The sequence below is a fragment of the Hylaeus anthracinus genome, unplaced genomic scaffold (assembly GCF_026225885.1).
Source record: "Hylaeus anthracinus isolate JK02 unplaced genomic scaffold, UHH_iyHylAnth1.0_haploid 0, whole genome shotgun sequence".
Classification (NCBI taxonomy): domain Eukaryota; kingdom Metazoa; phylum Arthropoda; class Insecta; order Hymenoptera; family Colletidae; genus Hylaeus; species Hylaeus anthracinus.
Window position 1 is genome coordinate 4,598,868 of NW_026533254.1, and position 23,460 is coordinate 4,622,327.

Consider the following 23,460-nt stretch of genomic DNA (forward strand, 5'->3'; position numbering starts at 1 on the left):
ACTTTACAATAAAGGCAGTTGGAAGCAAATACTGAGCAGGTCTACGAGCAAAATTTCTCTTTAAGTAAACTTGAGATATCCTCTTCGGAATATCTTTGTATAGTAATTATCAAAAATATGACTCGGGAATCCTTTACAATGTGCACAATAAATTAAAGCGAATTTTCTATGATAGGAAGAAACATGAAGAAACTGAAAAAAATTCATCCGATTAACCCTTGATAAAACTAAAATTCAAGGATCACAAATGACCCCGAAAGCCGATCTCTGTAATTCCAGCATTGACAAATAGTGCTACCTACGTAAATGATTACGCGACCTAAAAATCACCGGTTGCAGATAGTTACGGCATCTCTTCTGATTCCGAAAACAGGATCGGTTTTTCGTATTCCGTTGATAGATGATATCGCGCGTCAACTATTACTGGCGCATGATAGTTCCGCGTGTCATGGTACAAAGCACAAGCGCGGCCGTAGACTTTCGTCGCTCGATATGCAGATTCCAGTAATTACAATAACAAATCGCGCAGAGGCAGGCATAATGGAATCACGTGATCGTAACGTGCGTAAACGGCACAATACCGCGATACGAGAAGCGTACATCGACCGTACGCACCACCACGTCAGAAATCCTCGTGAATTCGTGTTCAGCGAAAGATTAACGCGCTCTGAAACCTCTGAAAGTCACCTCGATGACCAAACTTGCGACTTCGAATAATTTCAAGGTATCTAAAGAAATAATAACAATAATCCCAATTTTTACGATAACTCTGCATATTTATAGAACTACAAATAATAATTCTTTGCACCTATTTACTTCTTCGTCAAAGCCAATTCCACTTAGAATAATTATGTATGCATACGTCACATCTAGCAATTTTTTCTGCTATAATCCATTTCAATTCCTGAAATTAATCAACGTATTTGTGCATTTATATTTGTCATCTGAATTCTCTCTCTTAACTTCCAACTCCTTTTTGCTGTAATACATGTGTGTAGATATAAAAATTGTAAGATTCTTTGACGTCTATCAACTTTTTCACTATGATCCATTAAATAAAAAAATTCTACGAGAACGAAAAAAGTAACGAAAACAACGAATAATAAAACTGTTTCAAGCCGAATTATCCACTCGTCAACGCGCATAGTTATTCGAAGAGGAATTAAATGCAGTTCATTCCAAACGATAAAGTGGTGCTTATTGCGCGTACACAATTAATGAACATTACATTTCTAACGAGTACTTCATTTTCGTATAGAGAATAGATATTTATAAAGGTACGACGTTTCATGTATAGAGAAACACGAGGGAAGATAATGAATTTTTATAGAGTGAAGAGTTGTTTGTCGCAAAATAATGAAGTTTGCGAAGGAATGTCTCTAATCGGGGGTAGGAGATAGATTTTGACGTGTTGACCCCATTTATCTACTCCGAAAATCTTGAAAATTTGAAATATTAGCTCGACTCGCGGAGTGACGGGAAGAAAATTAATTTTGGCTCTGTCAGTCCATTTACCAGTATCAAAATATTAGAAACGAAGCACTCTAGACTTTTACCTAAATTCGAACCGTAAATTTTCCAAATTTCATATCTAACATGTAATAACACGTGCGCATACATAATACATTCTTTAATAATAGTGACAAACTTTTTTACTCCCTTCTATAGCACTAACCGACAATTTCCACGCATTTTACGAAGGACTCGTTAAAAAATTTAGAACGTTTACCCTACAAATTAACTGACGCGACATTTTTCAGTGGTTACAGCAAAGGCTACAAGGAACACCGTGAAAAATCGAACGAATCAGCTAGCGGGTGGATGCACAGCCGGCGAAACTCGATGATACTCGAGGGTATTAATTTCGTATCGACCAAGCAGCCCCCTACAGTCTCGCGCGGCGTCGAGCGTATGTGCGACATAGTTGATGCACGCGCATAATTCAGGAGCTGTACGTGAAATTATTCACTATAAGCGTGGGAGATTCCCATTTGCGAAACGAAAGTACACGCACGCGACAAGTTTTGCGAGGTAACCCTTGCGTCGCGACGCCGATTGCGTGCGCAACGCCCGCCACCCTCTCTAAGGCGCGCGTACACTTGTTCGCCAACGGTTTAAAAAACTTCGCCGCGCGCGTCCCCCTCGCGCAGTATTGCAACTGTTGTGTTAACCCTTGCGCTGGCACGTAATCACATGCACCTACACGGCTTCTGTTTCTCTTCGTTGAGAATTAACTGCCGCGTGTACGACACCCTCGTTTTCTTCGCGGTTATGACTCATACTGCTTCCTTGAAGGGGTGGTCTTGGTAATTTTAGAAAATTGCTCTCTGTTTGTGCGTTCTTGAAATTATTTATGAAAGGAACGGTGGTTACTCGTAAGGCTCTTTTATTAGCGACTCAACATTTTATAGAATCTAAAGATAACATTGTCGCTTCAGATTAATACTAAACCTACCGAGATCTACTGGAGTCGATCAAATGACTGATCTCATAGACACTTTTTTTAATTGAATGCAAAAATATTTTACGTGGTACTAAATTGAATAATAGATGGAATAATTGTATATACAGTCAGTCTTATAAATATGCGTATCTTCTATGTCTATTAAAGAAGTTTGTAATTAAATAATAGTTTCAATGTTTACATAGATAAACTTTACACTTGTACATATTTATAATGAAAGATTTATTTGAAAACATCAAACCTATCATTTAATTTAGATAAATTCCTCCAATAAACACATAGGGTACGAATATTTATAGGACTGGCTATAAGAGCTGCAAAAGTTTAAGGTTAAACAGTCTAAAGACTAAAATATTGGCTTGTCTAGAAAGTTCATGCCAATTTATAAGAAAAATTCAAAGGCACATTTGAATTTTAATATGTAGTTATTGAATTATAATCCCAGAATATTGGGTTTCTTCCCATTTTCCTTCGTTGGGCCTAGAATCCCAACCCTTCGTATCGATTTCAAGAACCGCATGGTGCTTACTGCATCAATGGGACCGAATCGAGTTTTCTCCTTGAAAATTAGCAAACTTTGAAGCGTTATAGCTTGAAAACTATTAAAAATCGGGTAAATACATAAAAGCTTAATGAATTCTTCCTGAAATATACTATCGCATGGTATATAGTTCCATTTGAAAAACGAATCTTGACCATCATATCTCGTTAAATAACAAAGTTAACAAAATATGAAATTCCTTTTCGCTGAAACATGAGCCTCATTTTACCATGCAATTTCCATATTTGAAATTTTGCATTCGAACGATAGTTTTGGAGTTAGAGCCCCGTATCACTTAGGCTGGGACACCTTGTATGTCTCTCAGATACCTACTACCCCACCGCTGCCAGGCCATTCTTATTTCTTTTGCCCGTAGCCGAGTAGCCCCGACCACCGGTGTAATATGATCCGAACCGATTGATACGCTTCTGCGAGTGTTTTCTTTTTCTCGAACCTCTTTCTCTTTCACTATCTGTCCTTTTCTACGTTCGACGCTCGACACGTGTCAAGTGTAAACACATAAAAACCTCGAGTGCAATGTTTTGGGTCTCCGATTTTGCATGCCTCCTTCAGTCGATACTGTATCTTCTAATGTTTTGCCAACAAACTTCGAGTGCAGAGAAGGACAGCGAATGAAGAAGAGGACGGAGCGTCATGCGAAAATGGCGACCAACACCGGGATTATTTCGGTGAGACGATATGTAGTAAATATGTTGCGAATTATGTCGTGTTTGGTCTCATTTTAATCAGAAAAATATCAGGAATATGATGGCAACAGTTTTACGATAAAAACGGTAATAATTAAAAAAGTTTGATCGTTGAATTAGCATTGTCTCTTCGAGATATCCGATCCCGGATTATGTTACTGTCCATTTATCGTAGAGAAACTTGTGCATTTAAGGAAACTGTTGAATTATATATATATATAAGTACCACTTTGTTCCACAACCTTTCCACCTTTTAAGGGATGTACGCATGTTATTTGTTTTCAACTATTCGGATATATTCACACCTGTACCACCTATCAAAAATCACCATGGAGTTTCCAGACAAACCAATAGATTAATCGTGGTAGGTTTAATATTAAAAAATCCTTGACGTCCCACGCTGAATAGTGATTTACGTTCCGATCTAATTATTCCTGCCTAGACAGTAAAACGCTACAAGTGTACAGCGTGTTACCAGGAAAGTTCCTGCAAACAACGTTCCCAGCTTTTTCGGGGGAGCAGAGAAAGGGGAACACAAGGTAGAAAGGGCAGATCGATCGGGCCAGTGCAACGCAGGCTTCCAGCCTGCAGGCTGGGCCGCATTTCGACGCGACGATAAATTCTCGGAGCTCGTACGGGGCACCGCGTTCACGACGCACCGGAGCAAGCTTTCCTGCAAAATATCTCACCACGTTGGCACGACTCCCATCGGGGCGCCGAATTGATTATTGAACAAACAGCGTGATGCCTGACTTACGTCGACAGTCGCCCAGCGACTGCTTACACCGTGAGAGGAGCACACCTCCGATTGAAACCATCGAACTAAAACTCGACGAAGGGAATGAAAGTCCTCTTGGAAATTTATAACTGACCAGGCTTGGAGAGCTTCGAGTTCCAACAACGAGACCAATCACAGCTTTTCTTATTACAACGATATCTACCTTACGAGTTGCAGTGATCCCTTTTCCCTCATCTTTTGTCAAGAATCTGCTCGATTTTGGAACTCGAAGTGTCAATAAAATGATTGTCAATGAGGCAAAAGTGATCATTTTCACAGTCAATGTAAGGTTAGCATTCGTGGTAATAGAATGCTAAGAAAGCATCTCGAGTTGCTAAAAAATACCAAAAAAAAGGCCTATAGTGCAAAGGGTTTAACGAAACTTTGAGAGACCTGCTGCATATGGAGAATATTTTTGTCTTCTCCAATGAATACAAGGAAAAATTGAAAGAGAAATAATTTTGATTGGATGGACGCAATGTTTCCAGGACAGGATAAATATTCATTAGGACGCGTAGCGTACGCGGCAGGCGAGATTATTCCTAGTTATCATTTATTCAGCGGTTGGACGCTTAATTAAAAAAGATACTCCTGTGCAGACAGCTTCTCGTGCGAATATCTTCGCTAACGCCACGGACGGACACGGAAACGAGTGCAATTTAACGTCCAGCCTAACTCGGCTGCGCACTGGCTCGAAACGAGCGTTATTATTCCAGCAACCGAACTACGCTAATTCGCTAGCGGACCAGCCACAGGCATTGAAACTTCCAGGGCTATCTTATCTTGTAACGATAAATTCAATTTACGAGCATGCTATCTAATTACACGGTTAAAGGAGTATTTTCTTTTAGCGTCAAAAATTTATAATGCTCAGAATTTTGGTTTGAAGAATTTACGAAGAAAGTTCATCAATCTTTATGTGGAGAAAAACAGGTAATATTTAAAAGATGACACCGAGTGAAATAGCATGGTCATATGCAAACAACGAGGTTGGTTCGATGTGGATTCCAAGGGGCTATAAAGTATGGTTAGAAATTTATGTACCTGTGCTACCTATATTTGATAAATAGTGTTCCAAGAACTCGAACAAAATGTGTGTGCTTCGAAGCAGAAAAACGAATAGATTTACTTCTTTGTCTAAATGTATTCAAACATATACTCGTGGGAGAAAGTTTATAGAGTCTAGAAAATAGTGAAACAACATTTGGTGCTCTTTTATTTCTAAAAAATAAAACCAATAAACCAATTTATAACTGACCAGGCTTGGGGAGCTTCGATCATCAGCAATGAGGCCAATATCCACCTCGCGAGTTGCAGCGATCTTTACCTCACTTTTCATCGAAAATCTGCTCGATTTTTTCTGGAGGATCGTTATGTATGGAAAACAACATCAGTTTGTTTCCATAATTGACTCTACCATAACTTTCGAACATATTCTAACTCCAATATGAAATAAATAAAAGTATATAAACCTATTAACGAAGTTAATATGCACGATAACGGTAGAAATATAATGTTCTGTTTGTGTACACGATCAGTTAACAACTTCAGACGTAGTGCATCCCCCGTTTCGGTGCTCTAAGTCGCAGATCGCGCGGCAACAAGGGTGGTCGTTTAAAATTCGCGTCGCGGCTATCACGTTCAGAGAACGAGCAGCAACCGGCAGGGTTTTTAGCACCTCGTCGTGACGACGAGGGGTTAAACGACTTGGGCCACCGTCCCGATTTTCGCGTCGTGCCTCCGCCGAATATCGATTCCCTTCGACCTCTTTCACCCTCCTCTGAACGCGTTCACGCTCCCAACGTTGGCTCGGTGGAGGGTTGCTTTGCATGAAAGTCGTCGTCACGCGCGCGCGCCGAGACAGATACAAGAAAGAGGAAGAAGAGTCGAACGACAGGAGGGGAGTGATGGAACCAAACGTAGAGCAAACGAGCGTTCCAGAAAGAAAAAGGTGCGGGAAACTTACTCTGCAGAGCTTAAAGAAGGCAAATTCCTGGGGAACAATGTACTCATTTGTTTGATGGATTTGAAATAGAAAAGAGAAACGAAAATAGGATGTTTTAGGAAGAAATAGACACGAACGTTGAGAAACCTATTACTTATACATTACATTCAAATTCAAATTCAAATGATAAGAATAAGAATTTAATTCTATCGAAAGGGGTGAAGTAAAAGATGTTTTCTTATCGAGGTGGTGAAGAGGACAGATATAAGAACGAGGGAGGAGGATCGAACCGTTGGTGAATCAAACGCAGAGCAAACGAGAGTTCAAGAAAGAGAGGAACCGAGGAAGAAGGGGGATGTACCGAAGGGTGAAAGAAGAAGAAGCTACGAGAGGGTGCAAGTGTCGGCACGGTCTCGTGAACTTTACCCACGAGTGGCAACTTCCGGGCGGCGACTTGCCCTCGAGTCGCTGAAAGTTTCTCGACGGTGAAGATCAAAAACCTGGGACAATGTTTTGACTTCCCTGTCTTTGTATCGTCGGGTGGGGCGACGTTTCGCGAGGGAGTTCACAACGCTGTTTCACGAACAGATCGCACGTGGCGTAGCGCCGCCGTCGGTTTTACTATTGTGTGTGGTCAACGTTGATGGACGTCGCGGTTTTTATGCCACGGAACGTTGCTCGATAATGTCTTGGCGTCTTTTCAGAATGTTGCGGAACTTTATTTCCATTTTTCATCAAATGTCATATTGAATCAAGACACCACGACGCGAGGCAATGTTTCAATTCACGATTTCAACGATAGATTGCTTTGTTGAATTATATTTTATGAAAGAAATTGTTCTGAATTATAGTTGTGTGTAAATTTTGATGATACGAGTTAGAGATACTTGAAGCTTACCCACGAATCATCAGCTTGGTTTCAGAAACTCCATAGAGCACTTACCTGGAAGAAAAAGAAAATATCAATTAGTTTAGGTACATAATTAACAGTCGTGAATGTAACAATGACGAGTATCAAATAAAACAACGCTATAACGAATATGAATAAAAGTATGAATAGTAAGAAGTTTTACACTAACGTTACAAACGTAGTCAGGAGAATAAATGTCAAGGAAAAGGGGTTTATCATAGAGAGTTCATCAAAATTATTCATTTGAAGGCAAGGTTCGCTGGGTCAGCCTTACCGACGCCAGCAAACCTGAACGAAATGCCAACTTATTCATGTAATCTTTCTGAATTTATGTTCTAACTCTGAAACGAACAATTTTGATCAACTCCACATGGTACCTTTTAAAATAAAAAACAAAATACACTGTCGCATGTACTTAAAGTTCATTTTAATTAATAAACAAAAATACAAAATTTATATTTGCTGAATCCTTTGCAGTCGGATGTCTCTTTTAAGGGGACATCGTAAGTTTAGGTAAACTTTATTAGTGATTACTAGACTGCGGATCTTTATGCAAAATAAAATCTTGGCGAACGTACATACAAAAATTGAACCTAAATAGGAATTTATTTTACTCTGCAAATATTATAATATGAACTATACTCTCAATATTTTTTATATTCTTGCATACTATGTGCATTTTGTAGTTTCTTGCACATTCAAATTCCCTATAAATGCATAAAAATCAGCAGTTTAGTGATTACACAGGATGAACTTATGGGAGCGTAAAATTTGTAAAAGGGTACGATATCTTGAAGGTTTCTGTACAAATATCACGAAAAATCAAATGAAAATATGGTACATGTATTAAGATACATATAACAAATATGAGCTTGTGTTACATACAAAAAGAATGTGTGAATCTACATCTTAAAAAAGCAACAAAGAGCATTTGTATAAGAAAGTAGGATGTGCGAACATATTTTGTACGGCATGGTGCAATTTATGAAGATAAACAAAGAAGCCTAAGATTGCAAAACTTAAAAGATAGAAACTATTAATGCATATCTATGACTGTTTCACACATTATCACATATTAGAATATGTATAAAATTTTGATTTTTGACATAAATATATTCCTCAATGTCTAAAAATTCATATAAGCTCGAGTATCATTACAGCAAGTCACATGCTTTATAAGTTACATTATGTAATAGAAAATGATCCCTGTTTGCACATCTGTAACGAAATGGGTCCGAGTACAAAGGGTTAAAGTACGATAAGCAGATTGAAGCACCAACCATGTTACAATTTGTGGTCGTAGCAATTAGAAGGGTTTATCCTTAGCGGTCAGAATGTCCTGATCGCGGTACATTTCAGTCGAGCCTCGCTCGATATAGGACCGTAAAGGGTTAATAAAGCTTGCGATGGCAGAGACGCCTCCGATAGGCCGTAATGCAGTTCTCAGTGCTCTCAAATTTCTTAGCTGTCGCGAGAGCTCACGAACGAGGAAGGCACGATGCCTGCCCCCACCGAGCTTTATTAACCGTTCGTGATTTACAGTGCCCCTCGCGGCTGATATGTTTCCCTTCAAAATGAGCGCGAGCGATTTAATTGCGAAAGAGTACGCCCGAATGATTTACGGCTGTTCCGTTATGGCGTCGTGCCCGATACGGCTCGTTACAAATCTTCCGTTACCGTTCTGCGATGCGCGCGAAACGCAACGCGAGCCGCCACGGAAATTGACGAGTCGGCACCGGTTTAAAGTGAGCTTGCCATCCCTAGATCGCAACCAAAGAACGCACGAGACGCTTTTCGATCGCAAATAATTGAAGGGGAGCAGATTCGAGGATCGATCGCACTCGCTCCGTTACATCATTAATTATCGCGTTCCACAGTTAGTCCGCCGGCTCACCGACTGGTATACTCTCTGATCTGAATTTACAACGAGCCCGGCGCGCTCCCGTTTATTGATTTTGAAAAATTATTTACCCCCCCCCCCCCCTCGCGTCTCCACCGAAAAATCCCGTTGTGTCGTTTTGCATACGAATCACCGGATATCCATATTAATTCGCGATGGACCGCGCGATTGCTTCCGCTGAACGGTCTCACGAACTTTTTCTGTTTCGTGATCGTTACGCACAGATTCTGCTCGATATTCCGTCGACCGGATGACGAACAGACGCTGTCCCTTGCCTTTCTCAAAGACAGGTCAAATTTTGGTCTAAATAAAAATTTGAAGGCGAGGAATGAAAATCGAATTCGGTCTTTGAACTAAGAATGATTTTTGTGCCCAAAGAAAAAATTCAGAGAAATTAAAATAAATGAAATTTAACGTGTACTATTTTAAGGGATAAATGATCTAGGCAAATTTAATATGTCACAAGCTGAAAGGTTAAGAGCCACCCGGTATATGATAATACCGTGTCTCTCAGCGTGTTCCACGTCTCAACGGGTGCTTTATTAGGTTACAGAGCAACGTTTTGTTGGTCGTGCGACGCCGATAATTAAGGATACTCGTCGCGATATATCCGACAGGCCTGCTCGCGTTCTATGCACGCTTATGGCTTCCGGTAATACTTGGTCGATAACTCTGCATTCGCGCTGCGGAGAACGCCACGTGCTTTTTTTATTTCTCGTGCCCCACACGCAGACTTACAATTAGATAGGAATAATTCCAACGATCAACTAACTCTGAAACTCGATTCACATGTCTAATACGCCAAATTTTAATGCTTACTCGATAACCACTCTTCCGTCTTATCTCAAATCAAAAAGATCAACAAACTTTGAGTTTCTTTTTTAGACAAGTATACGATAAATTGATATGAAATTTTTCATGTTAATTGGTGTAGTTAGAGATACATTACATGAATTTTGCCATGTCGTTTACTTTATCGATACACGAGGTATTAATAATAATCTCGGCGCGGGCCCGAAAATATCGTAATCGGTAAACACGATTACGGCCGATCGAGCAATTGGAAACGAAAAATACTAGGATAAGGAGTATCAAAATAGAGTTTACAACGATTTTTATCCTAACGCTTATCTGTCGGAGAGAGGGACTAAAGTGATTTTATTGGAATAAGTTTATCTCGTCCAGAGTGTGACGAAGAAGTCAACCAGTTTTATCTGTGACAAAACGTGTGTTATGGGAATTCTGGTGCTAATATCTCGCGAGCAAGCTGTCAGCCTCGTCGACGAGTATCTTTAGTGTTTTTATTGTCAAGGAATAATCCTACCGCGTGTATCTGTCCTCGGGGCGACACTTCAAGTATTCAACCTCGCCACCCCAGGCTACCAGAGGTTCGGTTTCAATAATTCGCGCTCTCACGTATCTTCCCAATAAATTAATACTTCCTTACGAAAAAAAACAAATGTTTTTGCGTTCTGCGTGCAGAAACCAAATATAAAAAGTTTGAAAAGACTATCGCAAACAGTGTTCGAGAAAAAAGTTCGGGAAGATGAACCTCTTCTCAGAATCCCAACGCAACTGGTGAATTTCGGTAACGCGTTACGAGGACGTCCATATTTCGTATACGGATAAACATATTTCATGAAAATTGGTACAAATGTGGTTCAAAGTATGCAGTTGTAGTGCGTCTGTAACATTTTTTGATTGGACGCTTAGAGTCGCCTCAAAAAATTCTCGAAAAAACCACGTGTTTAGGATTGAAAGCTGGTGCTCCTCGACGCGACAAAGCTCAAGAGCTTCGCTCCAGCGACGTCCACTGAGGAAATCGCTGGTGCACGGGACACGAGTAAGCACGAGTAAGCAACCAGCAGCAAAGGCTACGTAATCGCGAGTTCGGGCCAAACTCTAACAGACACGACACACCTCCGACCTTCCTATCGATCTGCGGCCGGAGGTTTTACGCGTCCTCCGCCCTCCGCAAGCTCGACGACCCTTGCCACCCTCTTTCCACGGGTAAAGTCCTCCGCGAGAAGGAAAAGCAACTGAGTAAACCCCTCTATCGGGGCCTATTCTCTCCGTCTTTCCGCCTGGTATTGCCTTTGTCTCCCTCACCCCTGCGTAGAAACACGCACGAGGGAGAGAAAGAGACGGGGGGAGCCAATAACGCGTCTTTATAGCTCTCCACGCTTTCGAGACACCTACGCGCCGTTACGCGCCATCGTCTGATTGAAACTAAGCGTTTCTGGTCGTGAGAACGATGCCGCTAATTCCGTTTGTGTGGCAGCACCGGTGGAGAGGGCGAGAGGAATTTCAATGGTGCGCGAGAAGAATTCTTTCGGTATGTTTGCGGAACGAGCAAGTTCTCTGGGTTAACCGACATCCACTGGCGAAGCGATCGTTATCCAGGGATCTTTAGTTTCTAGCAAACTTACAAACAGCGATGCTCAAACCACCCGATGGGACTTAGAAGAAATGAATTCGTTTAACGAGGTGATGGGGAAGAGTCGGTTAATAGATCGAAGAATATAGATGTTTTGGAGGAAAATACGAGTCTTTTTCGTTTCTTTAACACGTTGGTCGCCATGTCACCCAGAAATGGGGCACAGAACTTTTCCGTAAGACACTGAACAAATTAATTCCAAAAGTGAGACGATAATAAAAATAAATTTTTGATAGGATTTGTGAATTAAATGGGTTAAAAAATTAAATATTACGACAATTGTTAAATTATCTAATCTTGAACAGCCTCGAGACGAAATTGTACAATAACTTTGAACAATTTTCATGAGACTTAGTGCATTTTGCATTTATTTATAAAATTTTCGCATATTTTGTATTATAGAGGATTTATTTCCCGTCTTCTAAGAGCAATAAAAACACTAATATTTATTCTAAAGTTTGTTAAGTAGTTTGTCCAGAGAATATTTTTTGCGGGTCCTGAAATCCCAGCGCGATATTTCTGGGCGGGAGGATTCATGGCCGGAACGACTTTTCGTCAGAGTGGAAATTAGCTGAGAAACGCGGTGGTTTATCGCATCGTAAAGCGCGGTCGCATCTCGAGGAATGGCGCGCGCAAACAGCCGACCAGGACGGTAACAACACCGACCGCGAGACGCTAAAGGGAGCAAGGGGAGAATAAGAGCGACGGAGAAGACTGGCGTACGACGCCAACGCGAGTTACAGCACGCGCTAAAGTATCGGACGTACCCACGTCGTGGAATATTTGCGACGACAGGCCAGTCGGGGATCACGAATCGTGATTATTTCCAAGACCGTCTTCTACTCTTGCGTCTGTTGTTCGCTCCGTTCCAGAGAAATTCCACGAATTATCTGAGAGATTTAGGATTACGAGACGCTTCACCCCTTGACCCATTAAGTATCGGTGTCCTGTCTAAAAGACGTTTGAGAAAACACTTTTTTTTTTACTGCTAGGGGAATTTATTGGAGTATCGTGTACTTTTGGGGGGATGAAGTTTGAGAGTTGAATAAGGAGGATTTCAATTTATCTGTGATATTTTATGAATGAAAAAATATTGTACGTGAGACGTCCCTTGTAGGGTTAGCGAAGATCTATTATAATCACTGTGATTAATCTGTAGAATCGATGGTTTTGAACGGCCAAAATATTTGGAGTCTGCGCGAGAGTCCAGGTGAAACTATCGATCAGAAAGCCCTATAATCTCTCCATTCCATCAAGTTTTGATCAATATTCTTCTTATCTTCGATAGATTCAAAAGAACGCTTGAAAAAGTACGAGTCTGGTCGATGAAATAAATAAAGATACCAAGAAGCGCGAATTATATTCGCAAGACAAGCTCGAGTGTTATCTATCTGCTCGTCTATCTGTTCTCGAGTCGGATCGCCCCTCTGCATCGACGATCCACGGTACCCCGCCACGCAGCTAAATATATCTTCACAGACACGGAGTCTATCGACAGAACGGCAAGACGCTACTGAAAATCTCGTTTAAAGCGTAGCCTAATAACGCGGCAAGGTCGTCGAGACGTATTTCGGTGCCTCGAATCGAGAGTTACGGGATTCCGCGTCTACCGGGGAATTAATAGTCTTCGAGTGGCTGCTAATTACGAGCCAACGTGTATCGCGGGGAAGACACGACTGCAACCCAGGCGACTCTTTTCGAAACACATTAACAAGTTCGTGGTGGGGAGATCTCCCGAGCGACTCAGCCTTGGAGGTGTTTACTCGTGGAACCAATATTTTGTGATTCGATTCGAATAAATTTCAACTCTCCCTGCTTGCAACGGAAAACGAAACACTACATTACGCGTACTATCGCGTACGCAAAGTTTTCCTGGTATGAACTGCTCTCTTATCTTTTTAACTTAAATTTAATTGCGGTACATGTTTAAAGGTGGAAATGTATTCTAATAGGTATTATGTTTAACACTTTCAGAGACGAATTATTTTAGACGAAATTAATAAAAATGAAATCCAATGTCGACCTGTAAAAAGCAAAGTTTTAAAAATGCTATCAGTTGTCGTTGTGAACAAGTAAAGGGTATTAAACATTTCGGTGCAGCATCGTCTTCTCGATCGAGCAGAATAAATTTGCTCCCCAGACAGCCGCGTGTTTCTAAAACGAATCATGATATACCTAACAAACAGGTTTCATGCTGGTTTATTCGCGAATTAAAACGGTCGGAACGACCCTCCCGCGTTCATAAATATTGAAACGTCCTATTAGGGTGTCCCAGAAAATATTGCGCGTTTTAGTCACTAGGCTTCCTGGTTATTTTTAAACTGTCTGTCGAAATGAACTATAAGTATTACCATAATTTTTACAATTTTTTAAACACTCGTATAAATAATGTTTGAAAAATTTATCTAAAACAAACAAACCTTTAGAAGTTATCGAATAGTGTCTTACGTATTCAGTGGACATCGTTGTGTTTATCAAAAATAGCACATTTTTTAATTCGATTAAGTTTAAATTGAGGTAACATACTGGTTGCTTTTAAGTTTCAGTTCGGGTGAAAAAGGAAGCTTGCGGGGAACAGTTCCTTGCGAGAGTGCGTGTTTCTTGTAACGACAGTATCGTTGTCAGTCGCGACAGCTAATAAAGTTTGTATCTCCGGAGACAAGGCCACGGAGTTTCCCCGAGGCGCGAACGATTATCAGAAACTCTGCAAAGCCGTTTCAAGCGAAGCGTCTTCGCGATGCACGCGCGACAATCGATACGACGAAACCTCGAACGGTGAATCGCGAATATACACACAACACAATATAAACACACACAATAGAAACGTCTAATAAAATAAGTAGAAGAGCTTCCGAACAAAGTACCAACTTTTCAATACCAACTCGTGGTTCAAAAATAATCAGGAACCAGTACCTTTTTCACCCGAACAAAAACTTAAAAGCAACCAGTATGTCTCAATTTAACACAGTTCGTACAGTACAGTTCGCTGTGGTGCGCGTGTTAATATTATTTTGATAAGACACATAACTCCTTACTTTTGGGCTTCTATAGTCAGCAACTTAGTTCACGTTATCGTTACACAACTCCATACATTCCAATTACATTAGTCTTGTCTTTGATACATGTAGCTGCACATTCGCATGCTGCAACCCCCGAGGACTGGGCCACCCCAATAGTACAAGGTACATTTGCTGTATATTTCCTTCACGCAACAAACGCCGCGTCAAGTGTCTGACTCAACCGATTAAAATCAGTCCCGGGTCAGAAACAGGCGCGGGCCTCCGCTGAGCGAGTGTTAAACGAGCGTAGAAATTTCAATTACCCAATTACCTCTCCCTAGACCGCGGAGGAACCAACCGAGAAAGCAAAAACGAAACGACGCAAGAAACTCTGCGGTTCCCTTCCGTGCCCTTCTTTCGCAACGCGTCTTGTCCTCGTTTATTGTTCGCTCGATATCGCGGAAGCGGGCAAAGTATGCCGGATTCCTCGCATCGATGCTCGATAGAGCGATGTGTGCACGATGCACTCCCAACCGAGAACGCCTCGTTCGTCGTCGGCCGTTTTCATTGCACGCTCGGCGCTGCTCGGCTCTGCGCAACGCGTGTAATCAAGTGGTATAAATAATTCCGACGCGCAGCCATGAGCCGGCCACCCGAGCGAAGCTCATTCCCCTGTTATGACACGCCGGAATCGGGACGGCGAGGCGTGCGACGACAGACGGTAACCCCTTCTTCATGAGAAAACCAGACACTGTTACCATTTTCAACGAGTTATGAAACAACAGAGGTTTGTTGGTTTCTATCTTTTCTGCGCAAGGAAAACAGCGTGGTACTTGTATGTGATTCTTCGCGAGTGAGCATTTTTGGAACAAAAAAGAAGCAGTTTAGAAGCAGAAGGCTCTTCCACCTAATTGACCAGCGCGAAAATTCTTTTCATTAGTAATTTTCTTCAGCCCTTTCGACCCTAGTGGGACATACAATTAATCCCATAAATATTCGTACCCTCTGTATTTATTGAAGGAATTTGTCTAAATTAAATAACAGGTTTAATGTTTCCAAATCAATTTATCATTATATATATTTTAATGTACAAGTGTAAAGTTTATCCACGTTCATATTTATAATGAAACATTTATTTGAAACCACCCAACTTATTATTTAATTTAGAAAACTTTTTTGATAGACATAGACGGTACGAATATTTATGAGACCGACTGTATATGTATCAGTGAATACTTCTGATTGCTTTTGGCCAAATTGCAAGTGAGACTTATGGGAACACATGTGACAAAAATGAAAATCATTCGCGTTGGTCCAAATTGTCTCTTCTTATTCGGTTGCATCCTTTGGTATATAGCCAACTCTAGTTGAATACAATTAATTTCTAAAGAAGAAACGAATCGAAGACAAATACACAAAAATCTCAACTATCACTAGGAGTTCCAACATACAATCAATCTACACCAAATATATTTTCTACATTTTCTACACGACCAAAGCTTCATTCGCTATACAATATCTCCAAATGGGAATTAAGGTAATTAGTTATTCGAACAAACTTAGATTGTCGGAGCTGATGGTAGCAGTACGACAGTGTAACGCGTTACTCTCACGATTGGTGGACGAAAACTGGTGAACAGTTTTGAAGAACGGTAGAAGGCGAAACGTCCACGATTGGCCGATTCCCGACTAACGCCCTCGGTCGTTAGTGCAACGGAACCGGTGCGCCTAGGACAGGAGAAACGCGGAATGTCCGCGAACTCGCGCTGGATGCCCCTATTATCGCTCGTCCGACCGCTAGAATGCCGTTAGTCGACGGTCAATCTATTGTTCTACGTGTGTGCATGCGATCTTGACGCTCCTGGAACGCTCGGAGAGCGAAGCCAACGGCCTAACTGGGACGGAATCGATAGCGCCACTTTCATGATTTTTGCTTGTATCGCGATACCCACGATCGTGTTATCAAATTATAATACATTTCACTGCCGCTGAATTACAGTTGGAAGCAACTTTTAGAAAATACAGACGGTCTCAGATGATTGGATCTTAATCTCGAGGAGTCTGTACGACTACGATGACTTGTGGTGTTTGGGTACAGGGGTAAGTAGCAGAGAAATTGAATCTGAAATACCTTAGGTACGTATTTATTCTAATGCCTCCCTAAGGATTGCATAGTCTCACTTCCGCTTACGATCTCATGTACAATAATATTGCTTAAAACTTTGCACGCCTATGGTCGAGTGTAACTCGACATCAGTTTTTATTTCAGGAGTTCCTTTGTCGAATCCAACTCGACATTCTTTCATGTTCGAATCAATAGGGAAGGAAATTGTTTCAAGAAATATCACACACTTGAAAATTACAAAATACTACAAAAGTGAGAATAAAACTGGTATTTAAGTGAATTTGTTTCTTCCTTTATTTATTTAAATTACCATATTTCTTAGTTAAAGTAAATTTCAAGTAAAACACTTAAAAGTGTTGTGAGCTGCTGGTAACGAAATTGAAATATAGATAATTCGGAGTGCAAAGAGTTAATCTATCCTTAAAAATACCTTAAGTGAATTACGATTTGAGGAACATTAATTGAAAGTTGTCAGGCTCAAATTGTGAAATAATTTTGAACACTATAAAGAAGTTCTTTATGATCGATGATCTCATTAAAATTATTTCCATACGTTCGATCTCAATTAACTCGGTAACCGCTGTGGTCTATGTTTTCAATCAACTTTTGGAGGTTGGAGGACTCGAAGATGACTGGACCGAAAGTTTACAGAGCGCCGAGTCGACGATGCCACGTCTGTTCACCGAATGCTGCGGAACTAGGTGTGATCGAAGTGAAATCAGAACTATTCTGCGTGTACAAAGTTCTATGTTTGTTACCACACCAGCTGCTGGCCCATATTTTGAGGAATTCTTTAGAGGAGACGAAGAGAAATCTAAGGTGGTCTGAACTTCCAAAGCGTCTGCTTTACGATCCTAACGCTTGTATTTTTACACTGAGATGGGTCGAATTCTTATCCAGATAAAAATAGCGAATAGCGAATAAAAGCTGAATCGAGCATTTATTATTGGATTAGAAGAAAATATGAATTGAAATCATACAATGAAATTAATCCACAAGTATGAATTTAACTCGTCGAATAAATTACTACAGGTCTATTACTGGAATGAAATTAATCTATTATACCCTCGTCGCCAAAAAATATACCCCCTCGCGTATTTTACATTTACAACGGAGGCATTTCCAAAGAAGAAAACTCTTTCTAACGAAAACTAGTGTGATCACAATTTCTGTTCGATCACTCGAGCACCGCACCGGTACAACAAAGTCACGGTATAATAACTACGACCGTGTTATATGCCTGGAGAGACACGCACCGCAATTTCAATACAAACAACGAGCTCGTGTGGTGCAATACAGTTACGGCGGTCAGACGTTTCCGGTTTCTTTGAATCCTTCGGAGAGACCAATGCGTGGGTAAGACAAGAAATAGATTCCAGCGCGGCGTGTCGTTCCAAGAGCGGTGAATACATCATCGCGAGAATCCGTGAGTCGATACCGGCGAAAATAAATCACGATTTTCTCGATGAGTTTCGCAGGCTCGAATAATTTTTATCGGTTCCCCGGAATTTCCGTTATCTGGTGACATTTCGCGCGTATTCAAAGTCACCGACAGACAACGCTGGAGATAAAAAATTCACAAATCGATATCCTTTATCTGCATTAACATTCAACCGGGGTAGAGATGGAAAAACCCCGATAGCGTGTCGCAGTTCATTGTTCGCGGAACCTTAATCCCTTAATGTTCGCTGGACCTTATTTGGAAAAACGCGCAGACCGTGATTTACATGGTGAAATTGAAAACGTGATGATTCTCTGAGGAGAACAAATATTGTGACGAATGTAACCTGTGAATTTGGTTCCTTTTAAAGGAAATGCAATTACGTAAATATGCATCGTCGAAATACTAGATTGCTAGCATAGAAATTTTAACGCGAATATTAGTCGCACTAATTCCTTGTCAAGTTCACGCCTGGTTCATTGTTACTCATCGATTTAGATAGCGACGATTGAGAAATCACTGTTTGGAACATTTAGTTGTGCGAGACCATCGTAATAAATCGCCACGGCCAAGAGTGAAGTAACATGTTATTATTGTGTCGCTGCTGTCAGTATTTACAATCAACAAAACCTACAAACTACGCTCCAAAAATGTTCACACTCGACTCTCCTAGTCTCTCCCATAATTTTATTCGATATAAAAATTAAGCCATTTATTTCCTTATCACCTTCATTTACCGATGTTACTCCCACGTGTATTTCCAATAGTTTTCACGATAGCGTCAGACGCATCGAGGATACTGATTCCCTTTCACTGTACGAGGCTGTGAAACGAGCGTGTAGAAAACAAACTATGTCAACAAACACAGATAAGAACATTATTTTCTTAGACTTACCATCATTCCAGGCAGTCTAATGGAGCACGAGCGGCACGATAGCGAGATTTCCTTTTTACAGGGGGGCCACCCGGGCCTGTGGCCCTGGTTGGTGGGGGCCCACCATGCCCCTCCGTCTATCACTTCTTCGCGTCACTTTAATATCCTCACTAACACACTGTCGCGATTCTTTTCCTCGATCGACGAATCACCCACCCCCCGGTTACAGATCCATGTTTTCTTCCCTTCGATTCCGTTGGAAAATCCTCAACGAAACTTGAAGGTCATTTTCTTCGCGCGCGCCAAACACACGCCGTGCGACACTTTCACTTTCGTCGTTTCCTCCACACTTTTCCGGAAACGGTCGCGGCGCCTGCCTCTCCCGAGTTTCTGTCACCGCAACGTAACAATTTTCGGTCCCGTGATGCCGCATATAACAGAAACGAAATGTACAAGGCGTCGAACGGTTTTGAATGGCACTCCTATCCGTTGGTTGGGTCGAAATAAGGCATGGGCGTCAAGGGCTGCCGACCCTGGGCCCTTCGAACGTCGATTGAAAAGTTATTTCGAAGAACGACACACGGGCACCTCTGAATTACTTAAAAAAAAAAGAGTTTGATCGATGCACCGTGTCCATGTTCGTAGTAAACGTACTACGTCGAAAAGAAACGCTATATTGTACACATGTACATGTATAGATGTACCGTACTCGTACTATACTCATGTACGTACGCGTGCACAGTAACCGTAACTCGCGGGTCCACGAAATGGTAATCCGTCGTCGATCAACAGTGTAGAATATTCTTTCATTACTGTACAAAAACTTAAGTCTACCTCGAAAGCCTCTTATTATACACGAACCCGCCCACGATGCCCGTAAAACGTAATGCCCTTCCGATCACTTGACTAGCTATCACCCACTCGAAGTTCCCGCGCTTGCACTCTCCCCGTTCAACGCGACGTCGAAGAAAAAGACGCCGGGAATAGAATCGACGCTCCCGTGTCCCCCGAGCATATCACTCGGGATTGGTCTCCCGGTCGACGTGAGCGCGCCCCTTTGTTCCGCGGGCCAAAATTCTCTGCTCGTCGAAACGAGTTTGCGTGCCGCATATCGTCCAACGGTTCCGTGACCTCCGAACCTTTCCGCGTCGAGTCTCTGTCACTGGCGATGCGAGCGACCGATAACGAGTATTAACAACGTCTCGATAACGCTCGCTCCGAAAAACAGCCGACGTTTCTCTCTCTCCGCTACGCCTACCCCCTCCGACGCTCCAATTTTATTTTCTTCTTCGGAACGGAAACTATTTCTTCGTTTGTTTACGTGTCCGTGAATTAATGCTCAAAATAAACTATACCGACCAGCAGAGTTGTTGGAAAATATCACACACGAACTCCGTAAAATTCCTCCGTCGAGCTTCGTCAGGATTGCTTTTATCGGTTCCCTAATCGGGCGCATTATGCGCCAGCTAACACCGACTTCCTGCGACAAAAACTCGCTCCGAATTTGCATGTCAATGTTCCGCCACCGATTCCACACGCGTCCGTGCGACACTTCTCCCGCGAAATGTTATCGAACCCATGGCGAGAATAATTTTCCACGTTTTCTCGATTTTTGTTTCGTCATCCGGCCCAAGGGAGTATATTCACTTTTCCCAGGATCCAAGGGGAATCCCTCGTCGCTCCCGATGGCGGAACGACTCGGACAATCGCGTAGACCGCGTCGATTTTCCCTCGTAAATCGTCAACAGGTGGTTCGAGAACGTCGACTCGAAACACGCGTACGGAGAATGAGAATGTTCTCCGTCGATACGTCCACTCTGAATCTCACTCGAGAAACAATTCCACGACGATGACAGCGATGGCTGACGTTGCGAGGCTTCCACGTTTGGAACAGCTGATCGGTGCACCGATCTGTCACGCCGAAGGGCGCTCCGAATGTCTGATCTTGGTAAAAACTTTTCTATTCGACACTTTCCACGTTTCGTTTCTTCTTCTCTCGTGACTTGCTACTCGCGATTCGGCCGAAAATTTATCTCAAATTTATTTTCGCTTCACGGGAATCGTATTTGTCTCGAGCGATACGTCACACAAGACGAGCAGAAGACAAGTTGCACCGAACCACTGTATCGCTGCGTGACCCCACTGTACGCCGCGGAACGTCGTCGCACGTGTGCGTGTATATATTACGATAACTTTATTCCTCCTCTTTCTCGACGGCTATCCTTCCTTTCTCGTTCTCTGTTCCACCGTCGCGGAGATTCGACTATTTTTGTTGCGCTGGAAGTAACGGGGCGGTAGTAGCACGCGTCAGGCCCCCCCACTCTCTATCGCGATCGCTTTCCTTCCTCCTTACGTTCGTTTTCCCTTCCCCGCTTTTCCTCGCCGGTTTTTCACCCCGTCCTCATTCCTCGTCTTCGTCGTCGTCGTCGTCTTCTTCGATGACGCCGTCAGCCCTTTGTTCTCTTTGTTTACAATGCACAGATCGGCCGGCACGTTGCACCCCTGACAGCAGACGAACGCCGGAAAGAAGAGGAGGAAGAGGTGGTAGCGGGCGACCGGGTTTTTTCATACGCGAACATCGGCCGGCACAACCTTAACCGCTTGCGGACTTTTCCTTGCCCGCGCCACTCTGTCTCTCCTCGATTACGATGTGGATGATCGATCGCGCAAAAATTCACGGTGGAACTTGGCGACAGTTGCAATCGTTCGCTATCCTTGAGATATCGGACTATCCCTGGGAGGGTGAAAGACGTGAGTGGATCGTAGGGAGAGACGAGGAATCGACGGAGAAGAGATTGGTAGAACACGAGGCGCGAATGAATAGAGGCGTACGAGAGAAGAAGAGGAAGAGCAAGGACCTGCGTGCTCGTCCTATCGAAGTCCGCGAGCGATTGACTCCCGCGCGTCACAGCTTGAAACCGTGGCACGCGTGAGGGGAGCACGGGGAGGGGGGCATTCCCGCGGGAGGAGAGGTTCCGCGGGGGGAGAGATCGCGAGAGGGGCCAGGGGGAGGGGGATGGGGAGTTCGGGGTCGGGGGTGAAAGGGAAGAATCGGTGGCGGTGGCGGCGGCCGCGGTAGAACCAGGAGGTAACTCCAAAGAGGGACTGCTGGATGAGGTGGGGGGGCGCAACGTCCACAGGCGGAGGGGGGTGGGTATGGCGCGTGCCACTACACGCTAGCAGGTGGAGTGCGCGTGCCCAGAAATCTTCTCTCCGCTCTCTTCCCACTCCTCCGGGATCGTGCTTTCCTTCTTCGCTACTTCACCTCCCTCCTTCCTGTACGGGTTTTCCACCTTCTCTGTTTCTCTTTCTCTATCTCTTTGCAGTGGTTGTCTATGGTTCCGGAGTTGGTCCGGTTCGCGAATACGTGTGTACAACCGACCGACTCCTTCCTTCTTCTTTGCTCGTTTCCACGTTCTTCCGGCCCCGCGGTCGTTATTATTCCGTTTCTTGTCGCAGACCCGTACTCGTTCCGCGACTAATTTACCCGCGTTACGTTCTTGCTTGGCGCGGTCCACTTACTTTGCCCGCTGCCGCCTCGATGCCACGAGCAGGGTTACCGCTGACGTTTTATTTGCTCTCCGTAGATGCAGAATCTTGGTCGGAATTCTATTCGAACGGATGACGTATGGAAACTCCGTGTAACGATCTATCCGATTCGACAGTAATTCGGATAAGATATTCGCTGACTACTGACCAACGTGAAAATCATTTTAGTTTTCGTTAACAAATAACACATTTAAAGTCCTCTTTTTTTTTTTTTTTTTAGCTAGATCAAAATTTTAAACCGGTCGAGGTGCGAGACTCGAGCTGATAAAATTTTGGAGCGTCATTCATCCTTGGCGCGGTTTTCTTCCGTGCGTTTTCCGCGGTTGGCAACGCGATTCGGCGACATCGTAATTTCAACTCGAGCGTTTTGAAGATTCCTGCGCTCATAATATTTACGCGACGCGGTCAGGTTATTCGCGTAGTCTGATAAGAGTTGCTAACGAAAGTCTCGGCTGCGATAACCGGTCGAGGACGCGTAACCGATTCATCATGACGAATTTAATATTATAATATCCACGAATCTCGGCTACGGACCTTGAGACGTGTCACCGAGCATTATCAGTGGCTCCTTGATCTGGAGAGTTGAATCGTATCGCGCGCACCGATCGCTTAAACCATTACGATTTATTCGAACGTCGTGGATTTTAAAATCACAGAACGTGTTCTGTCATTTCTATCGAACGCGACATTGTAATTTCAGCGTCGATTAAAGCGGGGAGCACTTTCACTGTTTACACGTTTAATGTTCAGTCTGCAATGTCAACGTTCGATGCGATTCTTCCTCGGAGCC

General features: G+C 42.8%; 1 protein-coding gene across 13 annotated transcripts in view; it reads right to left on the bottom strand.

Annotated features, from left to right (window-relative positions):
• Positions 1–23,460, bottom strand: part of LOC128895859 (neurogenic protein mastermind-like) — a 216,438-nt gene that overhangs the window by 88,620 nt on the left and 104,358 nt on the right. Inside the window, exon 1 of one of the 13 annotated variants that reach the window (XM_054158913.1) lies at positions 19,143–22,079. The exons of the other annotated variants lie outside the window; for them this stretch is intronic. Within the exon in view, the coding sequence (XP_054014888.1) occupies positions 19,143–19,148 (6 nt within the window). The 5' untranslated portion in view covers positions 19,149–22,079. Of the gene's footprint in view, positions 1–19,142; positions 22,080–23,460 lie in introns of those variants that run through there. 13 annotated transcript variants of the gene reach the window in all.